This window comes from Nycticebus coucang, chromosome 2, assembly GCF_027406575.1.
Source record: "Nycticebus coucang isolate mNycCou1 chromosome 2, mNycCou1.pri, whole genome shotgun sequence".
Lineage (NCBI taxonomy): Eukaryota > Metazoa > Chordata > Mammalia > Primates > Lorisidae > Nycticebus > Nycticebus coucang.
The window spans coordinates 149,695,431-149,716,832 of NC_069781.1; the positions used below are offsets into that span (position 1 = coordinate 149,695,431).

Below are 21,402 nucleotides of genomic sequence, written 5' to 3' on the forward strand. Positions count from 1 at the left end.
TGATCTCTGACTTGATTTTGGATATTTCTTTTCTTCTACTGAGTTTAGGCTTAGATTGTTCTTCTTTTTCCAATTCCATAAGATCTCTTTTGAGATTGTTGATGTGCTCCCTTTCTGTTTTCCGAATGTGGGCATCTAAAGCGATGAATTTTCCTCTCAAAACTGCTTTTGCAGTATCCCACAGGTTTTGGTAGCTTGTGTCTTCATTGTTGTTATGCTCAAGGAAGTTAATGATTTCCTGTTTTATTTCTTCCTGCACACATCTGTTATTGAACAGAAGATTGTTTAATTTCCATGCCTTTGGGTGAAGTCGAGCATTTTTGTTAGAGTTGAGTTCCACCTTTAGTGCCTTATGGTCTGAGAAGATACAAGGTCAAATTTCAATTCTTTTGATTCTGTTGATATTTGTTTTGTGTCCCAGGATATGATCAATTTTGGAGAAAGTTCCATGGGGTGATGAGAAGAATGTATATTCTTTATCTTTGGGGTGGAGTGTTCTATATGCGTCTATCAAGCACAGTTGTTCTAGAGTCTCATTTAAATCTCTTATATCTTTGTTTAATTTCTGTTTAGAGGATCTGTCCAGCTCTGTAAGAGGAGTGTTAAAGTCCCCTGTTATGATGGTATTATCAGATATCATATTGCTCAGACTGAGTAAGGTCTGTTTCAAGAATCTGGGAGCATATAATTGGGTCCATAGATATTTAGAATTGAAATGTCTTCTTGTTGTATTTTTCCCTTGACCAATATAAAGTGACCATCTTTGTCTTTTTTGACTTTAGTTGCTTTAAATCCACATGTATCTGAAAATAAGATTGCAACTCCTCTTTTCTTCTGAATTCCGTTTGCCTGAAAAATTGTCTTCCAACCCTTGACTCGGAGCTTTAATTTGTCTTTTGAAGCCAGGTATGTTTCTTGCAGACAGCAAATGGATGGCTTGTGTTTTTTAATCCAGTCAGCCAATCTATGTCTCCTCAGTGGGGAATTCAAGCTATTAACATTTATCGAGATAATTGATAAGTGTGGTAGTATTCTATTCGTCTTATTTTGTGAGAGTCCATTGCTTAGTTTTATCTTTTGCATCAGTGTGGAGGTTAGGTTCTGTCCTTTAATTTCTGAGTTCTTACTTTGCTGCTGATCCATTGTGATGGTCAGTGTGCAGAACAGGTTGAAGTATTTCCTGTAGAGCTGGTCTTGTTGTGGCGAATTTTCTCAATGTTTGTATATCCGTAAATGATTTGATTTCTCCGTCAATTTTAAAGCTTAGCTTAGCAGGGTAGAGAATTCTGGCCTGAAATTGTTCTGTTTAAGTAGATTAAAGGTAGATGACCATTGTCTTCTTGCTTGTAAAGTTTCATTAGAGAAGTCTGTGGTCACTCTGATGGATTTGCCCCTGTAGGTCAACTGGCGCTTACTCCTGGCAGCTTGCAGAATCTTTTCTTTTGTCTTGACTTTGGACAGGTTCATCACAATGTGTCTTGAAGGAGCTCGGTTAGAGTTGAGGCGACCTGGGGTCCGATATCCCTGTGAAAGCAGCGTGTCAGAATCTTTGGTGATATTTGCGAAATTTTCTTTTATAATATTGTCTAGTATGGCTTCCATTCCTCTGGGGCATTCTTCTTCCCCTTCTGGAATTCCTATAACTTGTATGTTGGAACGCTTCATAAAGTCCCATAATTCTGACAGTGAACGTTCTGCTTTCTCTCTCTTCTTTTCTGCCTCTTTTACTATCTGAGTTATCTCAAAAACTTTGTCTTCTACCTCTGAAATTCTTTCTTCTGCATGGTCTAACCTGTTGCTGATACTTTCCATTGCATCTTTCAGGTCCCTAATTGACTGTTTCAGTTCCTTCAGCTCTGCTATATCCTTTTTATATTCTTCATATCGTTCCTCTCTTATTTGATTCTGTTTTTGAATTTCCTTTTGGTTATTTTCCACTTTATTATCAGTTTCCTTCATTGTTTCCATCATTTCTTTCATTGTTTTCAACATGTGTATTCTAAATTCCCTTTCTGTCTTTCCTAACATTTCTTTATAGGTGGAATCATCTGCAGTAGCTACCTCATGGTCCCTTTGTGGGGTTGTTCTGGACTGGTTCTTCATGTTGCCTGGAGTTTTCTGCTGATTCTTCCTCATGAGTGATTTCTTTTATCTGTTTCCTTGCCCTAATTTTCCTTTCACTTCCTCTTGCTCTTTAAGTTCTCGTGCCTGTGGATTAAGGGTTACAGGACCAGAAAGGTGAGAAGGTTAAAGAGCAAGAAAGGAATGAAAGAAAGGAGGACCGAGTGATAAGAAAAAAAAAGAAAAATAGAGAAAGGAGAGGGGGTGGGTAAAAGGAATATTGACAAAAAGAAGAGAGGCACAGAAAGAGGGAGACAGAGCAATATAGGTGTACAGTAGGGTACTTTGACACAACCTTAAAAAAACCCCACCTTCTGGGGGTGCCCAATTGGGTGGTTCCCTTGAGGTCAGCAGCTCTTTGCTAACCTGATCAGACACAGTACCCCACCTCCACCAAGTAGAGAGGAAAGACAAAAATGCTATAAATCAAACCAAAACAAGCAAACGGAAAACTTTATGGGATAAAATTGGGTGAAAAACCAAATAATAGCAGTAGAAACACTAGCAAAAATGAAGTTCTAATTATTAAAAAAGGCAGCAATGGGAAATTATAATTAAACTAGAAAAATTGAGAAAGAAAAAGGATCTGTGTGGAAAAGGTTGAAATTAAAAAACAAAACAACATCAACAACATCAAACTAAAGGAAAAAAAGAACCAAACCAAAAAGAAGAAAAAAAAACAACCAAAAACAAAGCAGTATGTATATGTTATTGAATATTGTCTGGGCAACACGTGGTCTTCTGGGGTATGAAATGTTAATCACAGTTCTGATACGACTGGAGGCTGCTGATTTCTCAAACCCCAGCAGGTAGACACCCTAAATCTCTCTTCAGCCCACTTAAAAGGCACTTTGAACTTGTTAATTTGCTGAGCAGAAGCTTTCCCAGGAAAGTGCTTGTCGCTGGAATCACTGCTGAAGTGGCTATCCACTTACCCAGTGTGCCAAAACCGGTCTCACTCTGCCCCTGAGGGTTAGGGCTGCAAGGCAGCTCAGACCCCAACCTTTGGCTACTCAGTCACTGGGTTACCAGCTCCCACCCGATTCTAGCTCTGCGATCCTGAGGGCGGAGCTTGCCGGGGCAGATGGCTCACAATGGCTCCCTGTGACCCACAGCCAAACACTATTAGCTCCGTCTGGCTCAGCGGCTCAGACTGGGGCCCTAGACAAAGGCCAAAGTTCTCCGCACTCCCGCTCAGGCTCTCCCCAAGGCAGTTCAACTGAGTGCCAAGTCCAAAGACACCAAAACAGTTCACAGGTAAGGCCTTTCTGGTTTGCAGTCTCGCTGCTACTGAACTTACAGTTGCAGGCGGGTTTAGACGGATTGAACACACGCGACCACTTGCTGTTTTTCCACTGTTTAGTCCTCCTCTTGGGGTCCAGAAGTCTCTCGCTGACTCCCTGTATCCTCATAGGGGTGATGATAGGCAGATACCACCAGCCAGAGATGCCTGGAGTCCTATCTCCTCAGACTCACGGTGCCCAGATGCAAGGAAGCTGTTACTCGGCTGCCATCTTGCTCCGCTTCTGGTCCTCAAACTTTTAAAACAGGGGGCCAGTTCACTGTCCCTCAGACATTTGGAAGGCTGGACTATAGTTTTTAAAAAAAACTATGAACAAATTCCTATGCGCACTGCACATATCTTATTTTGAAGTAAAAAAACAAAACGGGAACAAATACAAGCACACCACTGCATGTGGCCCGCGGGCCGCAGTTTGAGGACCTCTGCCCTAACACAGCAATCGCTGACTTTTCTACCTTGCGTTGTGGGTTGGGGCATTTGTGCCAGGGTGGTGCCTAGTCTTGGAAGCTCTGTTTGTTCTAGAATTCAGTTTGTCTCTTTCTACTTCTTAATTCTCTTCCCTTCCTTTGTGTGTGTGTGTGTGTGTGTGTATGTGAGCGTTTTTTTTTTTTTTTTTGAGACAGAGTCTCACTGTGTTGCCCTGGGTAGAGTACCATGGCATCACAGCTCACAGCAACCTCAAACTCTTGGGCGTAAGTGATTCTCTTGCCTTAGCCTCCCAAGTAGCCGGGACTACAGGTGCCCGCCACAATGCCCAAATATTTTTTTGTTGTTGCTATTGTTGTCATTGTTGTTTAGCAGGCTTGGGCCAGATTAGAACCTGTCAGCCCCAGTGCATGTGGCTGATACCCTGACTACTGAGCTACAGGTGCTGAACCATGTGTGAGTGTTTTTGAAAGACATCTCAAGTATCTTTGGGAAGAAACAGTGTGTAAATAAGTTGAAAATTGAGTACAAAGTTGGCCCGAGTGTCCCTGAAATTCCAGAGCTAGCCGAGGGGCTCTGAGAGGCATGGAAGCTGGAGAACAACGGTGCTATCAATGTCAAGGGACATTTTCTATGTAGTGCCCACCCTCTATGGTGGGCGTTATTATTAACCTCATCCTCCAGGGCAAAGAAACCAAGAGTGAGTAAGTTAGGTGACATGCCCAGGGCCATACAGCTGGCCAGTATTGAAACTTGGACTCAGATTCAGGTGTTCTGACTCCAAGTCTCATGCGCACGCCATAATGCCACCCTGCCAGTGTCAGGAGCGGGGTGGAGCAGCAGTGTGGTGTTTGCTCCCAGCATTAGTTGGTGGGTTTTTTCTCTTCATGAGGCACAGATGGACATTCAAGTCAAAACTCAGATTTCCTTCTCTCAGAAATTGCCCACTTCGTCCCCACTCTCATCAGTCACTCAGAGCCATACCTTGGAGTTACCTGTGAGTCCTCTTCCTCTTAAATTCCTCGCCATCCTCAGGTGTCTCAGCTCCATTCTGGATGCCTCCTCTGCTACTGTCCCCCTAAGAGGTTCCCTCACTTCTGCACCTGCCGCCCCCACTGCCCAGACTGCCCTCAACAAGGTGCACATCGACTGAATCACTCCTCTCCCCAAACCCTCCTGGGCTTCAGGCCCAGCTAAGGAAAAGCCCAGGTCCCTGACTGTGGCCTACAAAATTCCCCATCCAGGAACTCAGGCACATCAGGCCTGGCCTCCTTTTCTTCTACTTCAGAAAATAACAAATGCATAGAAAGGCCTCCACGCTGTGCCAAAATGCAAGTCGTGGATAACACCAATCTGGAAACACGATTTAAATCAATCCATATGAGCCATGTAATACGCTCACTAGACTTGAGAGGAGAATCAGAAGGAAACTAATTCAAAATAAAATAACAGTTGCCTCAGCATATAAATATTCTAGACCAGCCCCCATACAGGCCCTCCGAGAATGTGACACTACAGACACAGACAGGCCTCTGTTAGTAATCCCAGCTCCACCGAGGGTGTGGCACTCAGTCGGTCCCCATGAAGGTGGCCAACTCGGGATAAAGCTCTCAACAAAGTGGCATAGCTTCCCTTGATCTATGTGCAAGCAGCAGGCCCAGAAAGCTCAGTGTTTAACTAAATTGTGCAAAACATAAAAACAAAAACCAAACTCGAACTCTTTTGGGTTTAACATGACATAAAGTTAGATTCCAGACTGCAAACATTCTTTCTAGGTTTTTCACCTGCCTTGATGTTTGGTGGATGATAATTTGTGTGAGGGGTTGTCTGTACATCACCCCGGGTCTGGCGCAGGGGGCCCCTACCCACCAAATGCTGTTAACACCCTCAATAGCCTGGCAAAAATCAGGCCTGCTAAGGTAGAACCTCCCCACGCCTCACTACGATCTGCTGGCCTGGGTCCCACTCTGACCTCTTGGCTGTTGTCTGCCTCTGTGTTTACTGAGTTCCATCCATGTTGGCTGCCTGAACTGTGAATTTACCCGGGAGAAGAATGTTCTAGACAGAGGAAATATTCAGCACAAATTTCCTCAGGTGGAAATGTGCCTGGCTTGATCCAAGAACAGTAAAGAAACCAGCATGGTCTTAGCAGGATGAATGAAAGTATAGAGAGGCCAGAGATGAAATCAGAGGGAACAGGGGGGCCACAGTACAAGACCTCTGAGATCCTTAAGAGGACCAACATTCTAAACCCAAATTAATGGCATTTTTTGTAATGTCAGGAGATTTTGCAAAACTAGACCTGCATTCCTGCCTAGCAATCATTGGTGGTGTTTGTGCCCCATGGGAGGGACATTTGCTTTTCAATTTACCACAAGCCCCACCAGTCCCTCTTGCCTCCGATGCCCACCTGCTTTGCAAGTATGCATTGCCTACCGACCCCATAGGCATTTGGGTTTGTAAACCCTGTGAGGAGAGGGTGTGAGGAAAGACAGTAGGTGTGGAGGTGAAGGGCAAAGAGAGTTTCCCCCTTCCCAGCTTTGGGGAGAACGAGCCCAGGCTTCTCCAGGAAGGGGCTTGGGGAGGCTGTGGGTGAGGTCTCCTTCCCACCATCACTCTGTGCACTCTGCTCCCAGGCCGCCTGGGAGGAGGCATCTCAGCAGGGGAGGCCGAGGCAGAGGCACCCAAGGGGATGCCTCGAGGAAATAGGGAAAATATTTTCCCAGGGAAAGCCAATGCTGCTGTTTGTTTTAGTTGCTTAAATTATACATGTTATTTATTTTTTAAGTGGTCTGTCATTATTGGTGAATGGGGAAGGCACCCAGCCTCACAATACAACCAAAATTTTAGATATTGCTATGTAGTTATTAACAAATGAGCTTTTCATCTTTGGAAAATGGGCTGTGTGTGAAACCCCGGGAGCTGGGTTTCTTGTTATTGGGTAATTATAGCCCACAAGGAGGGGATGGCCTGGGACTTGGGGAGCAGATAGGGTGGGACTTTTTTAGAATCTCTGCATCTTGGCTCATCTAGCCACTGTGTGCTCGTTCAAAAGTGCATATTGGGTGCCTACTGTATCTGAGGTGCTGTTCCAGATGCTGAGAGCAATAATATAAATTCAAGGTTGGACAATTAAGTTTGCAAACTCATCTTAGAGGAAGTTCTACATACCTCATTGCTGGGTATCACTATGGTCACCTTCAAAGTACTCCCCTAGGGAAGCTGTGCACCGAGGCCTGTACCTAGGCCACCCTTCAAAACAATTTTAGAATTCTTTTCCTGCAATGGCCATCAAAGTTGTCATCATATAACCCTTGATGTCCTTTTAATTTTTTGTTTACTTTTAGGTAAAGAAAAAAGTGAACAGGGAGTGTGTTCCAATACAGTTATTTGTCTACCAGCTAAAAAATCCCTGACAGACAGTGCTGTGTGAGCTGGTGTATTGTTGTGACTCAAGAGCCATGAGTTGCTGGCCAAGATTTTCAGTTATGATTTTCCTAAGTGTTTCTCTATTAGTGTTTACTTGGTTGGCAGTGCTTCTCACAGTCAGTCAACAATGTTGACTCATGATTCAACAAATTCCTGCAAAGTTTTCTTCAGTTTTGCTCTTTACTGGCCACCCTGACCTCATTCCATCAATGACATTCAGAAAAATGTTTAACCTATTTGTAGACTGCTGTTTACTTCATGGCTTTATCCCCATAAACTTGGACTAACATGACCCTGATTCACTTCCACTCTTGGCAAGTTTAAGAATAAACTTATGAATGCTTGTTCATTGCTCTAATTCAAGTTTCAACATTCTTGTGATGGCACACAAAAACATGCAACTGCAGTAATGAATGTCACTCTCAGCAAGACACTACCACACGCCGACACCAACACAGCTGTGGAACACTGATATACCAAGGTTATGCAACCTTACTGAGCTGTTTGTACAGTGCTGCCAATGTCAGCACACAGTAGCAAGTTCACAAACTTAATTATCAGACATCCTTTAAAGAATGAACTTTCACTTCCATGGTGCTTGCGTCTGCTAGGCACTATTCTGAGTGCTCTACATATGTGAACTCATTTCATCGTTCCAATAGCCCAACAGTTAAAATGATCCCCATTTTACAGATAATGAAACTAAGATACAGAGAGGAACAAGAGACACAGGATTTCTGTGTAAATGAGAAATCTCCATGCTATAGAGAAGAATGTAGCAGAGACCCACAAGCTAGAACAGTCACCTGTAGACAGGTGACCAGGGAAGTCTTCCTGGGGAAGTGGTGGTGAGAAGGAGCCAATCATGGAAAGATCTCAGGAAGAGACTAGGTAGTGCCATGGCCCCAGGGTAGGAATGAACTGGTGTAAAAATATAAGCAACAGAAAGAAGAGAGGTAAGGCAGAGAGAGTGTGATCATACTCTGATCATACTCGGGTCCTGGAGTATTTTAGTAGCCCCTAACAGACAGTGCTGTGTGAGCTGGTGCATTGTTGTGACTCAGCCACCAACTCAGGAGGTGGGGGACATCTGGGGGTGGGGGGTCTCAGGGTGCAGAGAAAACACTCAGGGAGCAGAGTTGGCCATCATGTGTGGGTGGCTGGCCAGGGAGGCGCTGGGATCTCAGGCTGAGCTTCTCAAAGTAGAGTTGAGGGTCATCTCTGTCTGTTACCTTAACTCCTACCCTCTCTGCTTAGGAATCACTCATGACACTTTCTACACACGCAGATTCATCGGCTTTACCATGTCCTCCTATACTGAAATGTTTGAGTGTCTGGAAATCTGAATAGTTGCCAGGTGACCCTAGAGGATTCTGGGGCATGAAGAAATATAAGAGCTATGTAGCCAACAATTCCTGGCTTTTTCTGAGCCCTCAGAATAAGCTCTGCTGGCAGCAGAGGGAGGAGGACATCCTGTCCACTTTTCCAGACACCTGGCTTGAGGAGTACCAAGTCTACCCAGAGGACTGAGGAGTACCAAGTACGTATTGGGTGCCCCTGTGTAGGGTGGCAGCCCAGGAGAGGATGGCCAGGGTAGTGAGAGCTTCTTGCCTTATGATCCATGAGCCACGGTGAGTGACATTTTCTGTCTGGAGCCAGGGACCTGGGACAGGGGGCACTTTGAGCTGAAGGCAGCCACCTTTCTCACTGGAGGGAAGCTGACTTCTGTGGAGAGAACTTCAGATGCAGACCCAGGGCTGAGAGGACAAGTTCTGGGAGGAAGAGTTTAGTTCCAGACACTGAAGGGTTTTGTAGCAGCCGGAGCTGTCCAGCAGCTGGAGATGGGATGGCTCAGGTCAGGCAGAGCCGATTGAGTCTTCCTAGTTGTCAGACCGAGGACTTGACCTCCTGCTCCCTGAGTTTTCTCTTCTACAAAATGGGGACAGTAATAGCAGCCACTTATGAAGATGGGTGAATAGTGCTTAGAGGTCTGTACATAGTAGGTGCTCAATAAATGCCAGCCACAGTCGTCATTACTTTCTTATTACTAACAATGGAAAGACTTGCATTTATAGACTGACCTCCCTCTTGTGAGGATGGAAATAGAGTGTAACACTCCTTGTTGATTTCTGGGGCATCTGGGAGCCCCTACTACCCTCCAGCAACATTTCCACCTGTCCGCTACCGGCTACTGTCATGGGCTCAAATGCCAGTGTGTTTTGCCTCCCTGCCATGGGCTGTCTGGAATGCCTCCCGGGGAACTGGGAGAATGCACAGAATTGGTGTTCAGACCGAGCCTGGCTACAAGGGGCTTTCTCACCATCCAGATGCCATTGGCCAGTGAAGTGTCTTCCCCCATCACTTGGATGTCACCAAGCCACCCAGAGTTCTTATGCCTTTGAGAAAGGTTGTGCCATGCAGGTCAGCAGTGTGGCTTGTGTTAGATAAAAATCTCTCTCGGGAGAAACCTGGGACCAGAGCCTGTGTTCTTCACCCATGAGCACTGCCAGGAAGCATTTCAGCCTCCACTCTGGGCCTGGATTCAGTTGACTGAGAGCATGTGGGAGGCCAGGATGGCCAGGCAGGGCCTGATAATGCTGATGGTAAAGAAGAAGATGGTACTGATAAAGAGGAGGAAAAAATGAGCAACTCATGAAGAGGATAGCTAGGACTCCTGTCACTTCTCCCTCCACTGAGCACTTACAATGTGTAAGCCAGCGTCTGACGTGCCCCACCCAGCATCCCAGCTGATCCCTGCAGCAACCCTGTGAGGTAGACACTATCATCTCCACTTTATTGCAAAGGAACCAAAGCTCATAGAGTTGAAGCTCCATGTTCAAGGCTACTGTGATAGCAGCAGGTGGAGGTAGGTTAGAACCTAGTTCTGAGTATCCATGCCTTTAACCACTGAGCAATACTGCCTGGATACAGCCATTCTGGGGACCTTGGCCTAATGGGCAGGTGAGGCTGGCTCTTTAAGAAAAAAGGACCAGTGAGGGGCACATGCTTGGTGCCAATCAGATGAGACAGAGAGGGGACTCTCTGGGGAGTACAAAAGGAAAGGACCTCTTGAGGAGGCTGCCTCAGAGGAGAGGCCGCCTTCATCACCAACACAAACCACGTGACACCCTTGGCATTTCATACTTCCTCAGCATTTCAAGACAAGGCCGTGATCACCACTCCATTTCAACTGAAATCACTTGTTTTTCCCCTCTTTCCCAACAGAGCTCTCCCCTGAGACCCAGGTGTTAATGAAATCAAACAAAATGAAAATGGGTAAATTATTGCAAAGCTATGAACACCTCCGCGAAGCCATGCCTCACTAATTTCCAATACCACCTCATTCGGGAGGCTGCCGGAGGAGCCGAGGCAATTCTGTCCCACGGGCGAAGTGGTGGAAAGAAGGGACAAAAGAGACAAGATATTGCAATCAGGAGGTCACTGACCCAGGCTTTTGTATAATTATAGAATTTCATTTCGGGCCAACTGGACTGACGGCTGAGCTTGTTGGCAAATTAGTGGTGAAAAATAAAGCAATTTTTAGCTTCATTGAAAGAGTCGCCACTCCAACAGGATGTTGGGGGCCCAGAGTGGGGGAGGAAGGATAGACTGAGAAGAGGGGCCTGGGTAGAAGCAGCTGATCATTGAGACTGACAAGGTGGATGTGTTTTAGTTTGAGACCTGGGAGAATGTGTCCCGCAGTGCCCTGAGGGATGATCCCTATTACCTTTGGGGTGTGTCTTCAGAATCTAGCCCTCTGGCAAGTGGAGATAAATCCCAGACTCCTTCTTCTAACACACTCTCTTACTACAATGATTCTCCTAGAATCAGAGGCAGGAATTTTCCTATTTTCCAAATAGGGTCCAGACCAGCCTGACATACAGCCCTTGCTTTGCCTTGACGTGGCCAAGGATGAGCCCCTTGCTCTTTCTGAACCTCAGTTTTTTTTCCTTGCAAAACAAAGACTAAGGGCATTCACCTCCTAAGATTCTTCATACCCTAGTCTGTCACTGATGAAAAGATACTCTGCACATTAAAAGGAAAATGGTATTATCTGTCCAAGCTTTCTTTCCAAGCTTTTTTCTTAAATGAAAATTGCTTGTAATTTTAGCAAATAGATTTAGGACCTCACCCTTATCATACATTACCTTTATTTATTTAGCATATTTTTTCTCTATATCTGCCCATGTACCAACTATAAAATCAATTTGCTGACAATTTTCTTTAGATTGTCTTAAAATTTTCACTTACGTGCCCCTTCTAGCTTTATGCTAAGCCAAAATATCCACGAACTCACAGGTGTTGTGGGCCAGTGATATATTTTCTAAAACAGATGACAATAACTATTTAAAAATGCTCATAATTAAATTTTCTCAAGTACTACTCAAATCCATGTGACATAGTACTTCTCAAACTCTCTGTTTTGAGGGCCCAGTTTCCCTTCTAATTCTGTTTACCAAGTGTTGATGGCTGGTCTACTCCCCGAGGCTATTACGTAGCTTCCACCCACTGTACTTGCCACCTGAATGCTCTGTATCCTGTTCAAAGTAGTGAATCTGCCGGTCACTCAGTTGGATACTGTGGCAATTCCACAGTTCAATATCATTTCTTAAACATTTACCTTCAGTTCTGAACTTATTTAGACACAAGTCAAATAAGCAACAGTTTAGAGACCAGCGCTATCTTCGGAGCATACTTTGAACAGCCCAGGTGTATAAAATTTTTGGGAAACTCTGACCTTCAGAAAGACAATCAAAACAAGAATTAAGAAATTCTGTCAGTGAGTGGATTATTATCATTTCTTGGCACCAGTTTATCTAGTTATGAAATGGGTTAGGAGGCTGGTGCTCCCAGACTGTTGACATTCCCTCTTGAGCACCAAAGGACTTTGCCCATCCTGGAAACTTCCCAGCTCTGGCCCTACTATAAGGGAGGAGGTGAAACTTTACATGAAGTACAGTTATGCTAAAGAGATGATGTAAAACCAGTGATAAATGCAGAGCTTTGAGTGGGAAGCCCAGAGCTTTATTTGCAGCTCCATGGCAATGTAAAGGTGCCTCTGCTAAACCCTGTGGCTCCTTGAAACAACTGGGCAAATGGAGATTGATTCCAAGTACCTTTTCCATCTAACATGCTAGAATAACAGGCAGGAATGGAGTATATAAAAGAATTCCCATTGTATTCATTTAATTTCTACATAAAGGGTCATTGCCCCTGAATTAATTTCTCCTGAGTAGCTGAGTCTTTGAGAATCTCTCAGGATGGGGTAGCAGGGCTACTCCTTCTTTACCTGGGTTCAAGGTGAGAGTTCCATGGTGAAGCATCCTACGTGATTCAGTGCTGGCTCTATTCTGCAGGTGAAGGCTGCTGGTGGAAGAGGTGGCTGCAGAACTGGGCCATGGGGGTGATGGCTTCCTGGTGCATTAGAAACCAGGGGCTGCAATTAGCATAAAGCCTAGCAAGGTCAGAAGGACGGCCATGGTGGCTTGAGGAGGTGAGACGATGAATAACAGAGCCTGTGCCCTAGAGGGAAATTAGTCATAAACAGAAGGCAAATATGAAGCAACATATCTGGAAAACTTCTGATTCCAGTCAAGATTAAGTAGCAAGTTTCAGCTTTGCTCTTGTACCTAAAACTACCAAAAATGGACAAAATATATGAAACATTGTGTTTTAAGACATTGGGCTTTAGGCAATGAAGAATGATCCCTAAAAAATGAGAACCAATTGAAGGGAGCCTTATGATTGCTCCAGCTCATTATCCTGAGAGAGTTTTCAGGCCATATTACAAGAAGGGTATATCCCTGCATTGAGAAGGCAGAGTTGAGCATCTATAGTGACAAAGTCAGCTAAGGGAGTACTGAAGAGAAGGAAGATGAACAGAGGGAAAACTCTGGATACCTACAGAAAGACTCAGTATTCAGCAGAGAACTGATAAGTACCTGTATGTGTGGAAGCTACCCAACGCTGGGGATAGAACCATCAGAAAGATTTGTAGAAAATAATACTTCAACCTGACACAAGGCTGGGAATAGTGCTTATTTTCACGAGTCATAATGGAAAACCTCATGATTCATAGGGCATTGGGTAGAATATGTAGAAGTGTCTCGACTTAGCAGCGTGGAATTATTAGCCCTACACTGACCAGGGCTCTGGTTCCACCTAATAAATAGCAAAAGTAATCCCCAAACAATAAAACTGTTTCCAAGTAACTATATCCAAAACAAAGTTCAGTAATATTTTCAGTAATATAAAAATATTAATCATACAATATAGTAAAACTCACCATGTTTTGCATTCACTAAAAAATTACCAGGCATGGAAAAAACATGAAAATCATCTCCATAATGAAGAGATAAATCAATCAAATGAAATTAACCAGAACTGACACAGAAATTGGAATTATCAAAGATATTAAAATAAATAATATAACCATATTCCATTACTTAAAAAGTGAAGTAGCATTATGAAAATATAAAAAATGACCCAAATTCAATTTTTAAAACTCATGATACAATGTGTGAAATGAAAAATGCATTGCATGTGATTAATGGCAGATTAGATATTGCAGAAGAAAAGATTAGTGAATGTGAAGACAAAGCAATAGAAATTATCTAAGCCAAAACACACAGAGAAAAGATAACAATGACAAAATATAGAAGTGAACTGTGGGACAATTTCATGTGATGCAATATGTGTGGAGTACTTAAAGGAGAGAAGGAAGAGGAATTACCAAAATTTTTTTGAATAATGTCTAAAGTATTTTCCAAATGTGATGAAAACCATAAGCCCATAGATCTAAAAAACTTGATAAAATGCAAACACAAGAAACACAGAGAAATGCACACCAAAGCACATTATAATCAAACTACTCAAAGCCACTTATATAAAAGGAAATGTTAAAAGAAGTCAGAGGGGAGAAGAAAAGATACATACGGATGACAATAAGGTAACAGGAGATTTTTTGTTGGAAACAATGCGAGTGGGAAGATATTGGCAATACTTATTTTTTTATTTATTTATTTTTTTTGTAGAGACAGAGTCTCACTGTACCGCCCTCGGTAGAGTGCTGTGGCATCACACTGCTCACAGCAACCTCTAACTCTTGGGCTTACGCGATTCTCTTGCCTCAGCCTCCCAAGCAGCTGGGACTACAGGCACCCGCCACAACGCCCGGCTATTTTTTTTGTTGCAGTTTGGCCGGGGCTGGGTTTGAACCCGCCACCCTCGGCATATGGGGCCGGCACCCTACTCACTGAGCCACAGGCGCCACCGGCAATACTTAAAAGAATCAAAAGAAAAGAAACTGTCAACTTAAAATTCTATACCCAGAAATATTACCTTCCAAAGGAAAGAGAAGTGGCCTGAATTGAGAATGTAGAGAGATTCCTGGACAGAGGTTAACAGCTTGCTGGCTGGTCAAGGTCTGGGAAAGAAAAAACTAGAGGATAAGATAGAAAGTTGTCAGGGGCTAAAATATGTGGATGGACATATTGGAATTAAGATAAACTTTAAAGATTTTTGTATCACACCTTAAGTCTCACCTGGAGCTACCTAGCACAGAAGTGGACATAATGACTCAGCCAGTTGCCCTTGACCAACCTTCATCACCACTGGCCGCCTCAGAATTGGCAGAATGGACAAGTGAACAGAACGGCTACGATTATAGAGATGATGTTGGTATGGCTCCAACATCATGCACTTTGAAAGGGCAATTTAGTTACTGCTGCCCCTGAAGGTCAAAGTTGCCAGCACCGTGGACCAACACCAAGTCCCTTGATATGGTTCTATGTCTCAAGGAGACCAATGGTTACTTCATTGCAAGGTGACTGCATTGGGCCCCTTTCATTCTGGAAGGACGAGTGGTTTAAGTTCATAGGGATAGACATGTCTTACAGGTTTGGCTCAGCCTTCCTTGCCAGCAGGGTCTCCCAGGACAACTATTCAGGGACTTATGGAATGCCTGATCCACAGGCATGGAACCCCACACAGTGTAGCATCAGTCCAGGGGCCCCATTTCATAGTGAGGGAGGTATAAGATAGAGCCAGTGATGGAGGGATCTCCTGTTTGTGTTACATACCATAAAAATAGCTGGCCTCCTAGAATGCTAGAATGGCTTTCCAAGCACACACCTCAAGTACCTGTGTGGAGACAAGGATCAGATGCCATCCTTCAGAATACAATGTATTTAGTATATCAGAACTCTCTATCTGGCACTAGGCCACTGGTAGGAAAAATACATGGGCTCAGGTTGTAAGGGAGGGAATCACCCCTTAACATTACTAACTCCTGGAGCAGTGTGAAGAAGAGGAGGCGAGAAGGACCCCCGGACCGACCAAAGCTCACACGTCGCTGCATCCCCGCGTACAGCGCCTACGTCCTGCCGCTGTTACCACCATGCCCAAGAGAAAGGCTGAAGGGGAGGCTAAAGGAGATAAAGCCAAGGCCAAGGACGAACCACAGAGAAGATCCACAAGGTTGTCTGCTAAACCTGCTCCTCCAAAGCCAGAGCCCAGGCCTAAAAAGACCCCTGCAAAGAAGGGAGAGAAAGTACCCAAAGGGAAAAAGGGAAAAGGTGACGCTGGCAAGGAGGGGAATAACCCTGCAGAAAACGGAGATGCCAACACAGACCAGGCCCAGAAAGCTGCAGGTGCTGGAGATGCCAAGTGAAGTGTGTGTGTTTTTGATAACTGTGTACTTCTGGTGACTATACAGTTTGAAATAGTATTTTTTTAAATCAAGTTTTATAAAAATACAGAATTTTGTTTTACTTTTTAAAGCTATGTTGTTAGCACACAGAACACTTCATTGTTTTTTGGGGAAGGGGCATAAGTCACTAATAGAATGTCTCCAAAGCTAGACTGATATGAGGGAAAATGTTTTTTTCCCTCTAGTTTTGAGAGATTTCCTCTTGGCTCCCAAGAGGAGGGATTCCCTGATGTTGACACACCGCCACCTTGGCAAAAATGCCTTGTGGTATGGAAAAACTAATTTGTTTTTATGTCCTATTCTCCCTCTGTCTTCAGGATAGTCTTAACTCCCTTAAACCCAGTCACCTCTTGGGACCTGACCCTCAATAATTGGTTACCAGTATATCAAGGAATCTGGACTTTTTCAATAATACCACTGAGATGGCACCCCTCAAAAGAGCAGCAATTGTTGGATTGTCAGATAAATTCTGCCATTTTCATTTCATTTCCTGAAAGTCAGGGTCGCCTTGTGAAAAGTTGTTAAACAACATGCTAAATGTGAAATGTCACCCCTCACTCTAAACTTCCCTGTTCAGAGCATCAAATGAAGACTCCATTGGGTTTTATAGTGACTTTCTGATTTTTGGTAGAACATTGAAGAAGGGAGTTTGAAAGTTGTTGTATACTGTTAACGATCGTCTGGCTATGTCCTGCCTGAAATACCATGATTTTTTATGAAAAGTACCTTTAATAAAGCTGGATACAGTTTGGCTTGGAAAAACAAAAATGAACAAAAACATTACTAACTCCTAATGACCCAACAGGGAACTTTGTGCTTCACACTCTCCCAACTCTGGATTCTGCTAAGATTAAGTTCTGGTTCCCAAAGAGGACATACTCTTGCTAAGGGTCACAACAAGAGTTCCACTGAATTAGAATCTATTGCTGCTCCCAGGATGCTTCAGACACCTGTGTTCAGGCACCAGCAGGTAAGAAGAGTCACCACTGTGGCCAGGGGTAATCAACCCCATCAGCAGGAAGGGCGAGGGCTGCTATCACACAACATGGCTATAGAGGAGTAAGTGTGGAACTCAGGAGGTCCATCTGCAGGCCTCCTAGTGCTCCCCTTCCCTGTTGTAACAGTGAAGAGGCACGCAGAGAAACCCCAACATGGAAATGTAAGGTTATTAGAGACCGAGACTCCTCAGCAATGAAGAATTGGGTCGCACCCCAAATAAGCTGTTAGGACCTGCCAAGGGTGGGGGACATCAGAAAGGGCTAGTGGAAGAGTGAGCAGATAAGGGCTATTTATGGTCCTGAGACTAAGGCTGGGATGGGGGCTGCACTTTATCCACCGACTTCCTTCTTCTAATTGTCTCCTCAGGAAGATAGGCCCATGGGAGCAGTGGAAGAGTTGTTCCCAGAACACGCCTGGGGAAATGGATCTGTGTGTCGAAGGGGTGGGCTACGGTGGCCATGCAGGGGCCTTGTTCAGCTCTCCCTGCAAGAGAATCTGTGGGAAGAATAGAGGAATGGAAGTTCCTAGCTGCCACCTCCTCGGATCCACCATGGCATCATAGGTTGTCCCTTGCCAGTGCCCGAGCACGTGTGGGTGCCAGCGTGTGTCTGCTTTGTTTAGTGACGACAGAGCCTTTCTTAGGACCCTACTGTATCTGAGACTGTCCCAACCTGACCCTTCCTTCTCTCTTCCCTTTTACTGGTGTCAGATGTGCATTGTGGTCTGAAGGTTCTCCCATCTCCTTTTGTCCATTTGTCCTTAATCCTTCACAGGCGTTTTGTCTAATAAAGCTCTTGTGTATCCATGGCCGTCTTGACATCTGCTTCTCAGAAGACCTCCATTGGCGCTCCTTCTCTGCTGAGCCCCTCTAAACATGGTCCCTTCTGTAGTTTTTCGCCCTGGAGGGCTTCTCTTTTTTCCCTTTCACGGATCTGATCCTCAGAGTGATTGATTAATATTTGGGTTTGTTTGTGGATACCTCCTCTAGCTCCTTTGGACTGTGAAATTCATGTACATGGGATGGTATGAAGGATTCCTGTCTTGTCTACTGTGGTCCCCCCTGGACCTGGCATGTGGCAGATTCTACAGACACCAACCAGTTAAATGAATGGTCAATAAATGGTGGAGAAATTGAGGAAGGATTAAATGTAAAACTGCTTAAAAAAAACCTATATGCTCCACTTTTCAGAAGTGCCTGCTTATAACTTCTGGTTATTTCCAGCATAGATCACTAAGACTATCCTTGTGACTATTTGCAGTGTGTGCCCGGGACCCAGCCTGAGGGAGGCCGACCAGCTTGGGGGACAGCACAGCCTCCTGGCTGCATTCCACCAGACAGCAGAGATGTGTTCAGAGGCTGGGGTGATGAGCCATCCTCTTGCCAGAGTGGGCACTTTAGGAACATTACCCCTTGAAAAGCATCTCACTGGGATAAATGCTGAACAGGGTGTTTATCTTCAGAATGTGAAATGTATGAGTGCTGTAATTAAACCAGCAGGGGTGGGGACGGAGCGTTAGCTCCAAATAGTTTCTTTGAAGATGAAAGTCATTAGATTTCAATGGAAATCTAGGATGCAGCATTCCACTGACACAAGAATATTTAACCTACATCCTAGAGTGGGGCAAGCAATTGGTAGTATGATTGATAATAACTTGATTGCAGTAATTGCAAAGGGGAATTTGAAAATGGTTAGATTAGCAGGAGGCAGGCAATGAGTCGATGGTATCTTTGTCCAGCCAAATTTTCTTAGAATGTTGAAGTTTCTCCATGTTCTTTTTGCTTTGCTTTCTTTCTTTCTTTTTTTATTTTGGCCAGGAGAATCCTGCAATCTTTTTGTAATTAGGCAATCCAGGAGCCAGAGAATTATGGAATCTCACCCAAACAAACCATCCAGGAAAAACACACTCAGAGTCTTCTTTTGGTAAAAAAAACCCCAGCCATCTCCAACCACCTGGAAAGTAGTTCTGCATGCCACGCCCAGGCCACACCCAGCACGGCAGGCTTTCCTGCTATAATGGGGGTTAGAGTGGAGTCTCTTTCTTCCACAGGAAACAAAGCAGTGCAAGCCTGATGACAAATGTCAGCGATGGCAGGGTGTTGGGGGTTAACAGAATGGAGAGGGTGGGGACACTTGCCGTTCTAGAGGGTGGCCCTCTCTCATGGCAACCACTAGTTACCCTGCGGTATGTGAGGCTGGTAGTGCCAGCTTTTTGTCAAAAGACTCAGACATTTTAGATTCCTATGTGACATTCTCCAGTTAAATAATTTAGAACCACTGTGTGGGCCAAATGAAATATGTGTGTGAATTGGGTCCAGTGAGCAGTCACCAACCCTTATCCTGAAGAGAGGGTTTTATTCCAAGCGGCCTCCAACTGCCCAGCTTTCCTAACTGCGTGGTGAGGCAGACCCTCGACTCTTTCTGCGTCTTGCTCTCACTGAACTTCTCCCTTCATCGGATCTCTTTTTTATATGAGGCATTTTTTTTTTTTTAGACAGAGTCTCACTATGTTGCCCTGGGTAGAGTGCTGTGGAGTCACAGATCACAGCAACCTCAAACTCTTGGGCTTATGCGATTCTCTTGCCTCAGCCTCCCAAGTAGTTGGGACTACAGGCATTTTGTTGTTGTTGTTGTTGCAGTTGTCATTGTTGTTTAGCTGGCCTGAGCTGGGTTCCAACCCGCCATCCTCAGTGCATGTTGCTGGTGCTGTAACCACTGGGCGCTGAGCCTATATGTGGCGTTTTTATATGTGGACACACCGAATGCGCAGGGGCGGAGCCTGCTGGAGCCTGCTTCTTCTTTCTTATCTGTTTACAACCAGAAATGCAATGCTACAGGACCTCACTCCACCTGTATGGGTGATGTCCAGGAACCAAGTAGAGATTGCCTGTAATTGATGATGTTGAGGGAAGAGGGGTCAAAGGAGGGGCTGGATCCACGGTTGAGGGAACTATAGCTTGGAGCAGACTCTGTGTGTGTTTGCATGCAGGGGTGTGTGTGTGCATGTAGGTGTGTGTGCATGCAGGTACATGTGTGTGCAGGTACATTTGTGTGCATTTAGGTGTGTGTGCATGCAGGTACATGTTTGTGTGCATGCAGGTCTGTGTGTGTGCATGTGGGTACATGTGCATGCAGGTACATGTGTGTGCATGTGTGTGTGTGCATGCAGGTACGTATGTGCATGTAGGTGTGTGGATGCAGGTATGTGTGTGTGCATTCAGGTGTGTATGCATACAGGTGTGTGTGTGCATGCAGGTGTATGTGTTTAGGTACACGTGTGTGCATGTAGGTGTGTGTACATGTAGGTATGTGTGTGCATGCAGGTGTATGTGCATGTAGGTGTGTATGCATGTAGGTACATGTGTGTGCATGTAGGTGTGTGTGTGCATGAGGTATGTGTGTGCATGTAGGGGTGTGTGTGTGCATGTAGGTACATGTATGTGCATGTTGGTGTGTGTGTGAGTGTAGGTACATGTATGTTCATGTAGGTGTGTGTATGCATGCAGGTACGTGTGTGTGCATGCAGGTGTGTGTGCATGTAGGTGTGTGTGTAGGTTTGTGCATGTAGGTGTGTGTGTGCATGAGGTATGTGTGTGCATGTAGGTGTGTGTGTAGGTTTGTGCATGTAGGTGTGTGTGTGCATGAGGTATGTGTGTGCATGTAGGTGTGTGTGCATGTAGGTACATGTATGTGCATGTAGGTGTGTGTGCATGCAGGTACGTGTGTGTGCATGCAGGTGTGTGTGTAGGTTTGTGCATGTAGGTGTGTGTGTGCATGTAGGTATATGTATGTGCATGTAGGTGTGTGTGTGCATGCAGGTACGTGTGTGCATATAGGTGTGTGTGTAGTTTTTGTGCATGTAGGTGTGTGTGCGTGCAGGCACATGTATGTGGTTGTGTGGTGGAGCGAGAAGAATGGCAGAGGAAGGTAGACAAGTAGCTGAGAGTCACCTTCAAATGCTAAAAGGAGAAGAGGCACTTTTCTTCCCAGAACTCATAACTGAGATTAAAAGTAGACAGAGGGGGAATGCAGGGCTTGTTTTGTTTTCAATTTTTTCTTTTTTTTTTCTGAGCTCTAGTTAAGACTTGGTTGCAAGTGACAGATTCACAACTCGAGCTGACTTACACGGTGAAGGGAGCTTCCGGGTTTATGGTAACGGCAGGGCGAGCTGGGCATCAGGACGCTGGATGCAGGCGCGCAGCGGTATCAGTGTTTCTCTCTCAGTCCGGGTTTATGGTAACGGCAGGGCGAGCTGGGCATCAGGACGCTGGATGCAGGCGCGCAGCGGTATCAGTGTTTCTCTCTCAGTCCGGGTTTATGGTAACGGCAGGGCGAGCTGGGCATCAGGACGCTGGATGCAGGCGCGCAGCGGTATCAGTGTTTCTCTCTCAGTCCGGGTTTATGGTAACGGCAGG

At 44.9% G+C, this 21,402-nt stretch overlaps 1 protein-coding gene across 1 annotated transcript; it reads left to right on the plus strand.

The window, feature by feature from the left end:
- The first annotated feature begins 15,677 nt into the window (after positions 1–15,677).
- LOC128569976 (non-histone chromosomal protein HMG-17-like) lies at positions 15,678–15,950 on the plus strand. The gene has a single exon (XM_053568741.1). The coding sequence runs from the start codon at positions 15,678–15,680 to the stop codon at positions 15,948–15,950; it is 273 nt and encodes a 90-aa protein (XP_053424716.1).
- Positions 15,951–21,402: the final 5,452 nt, after the last annotated feature.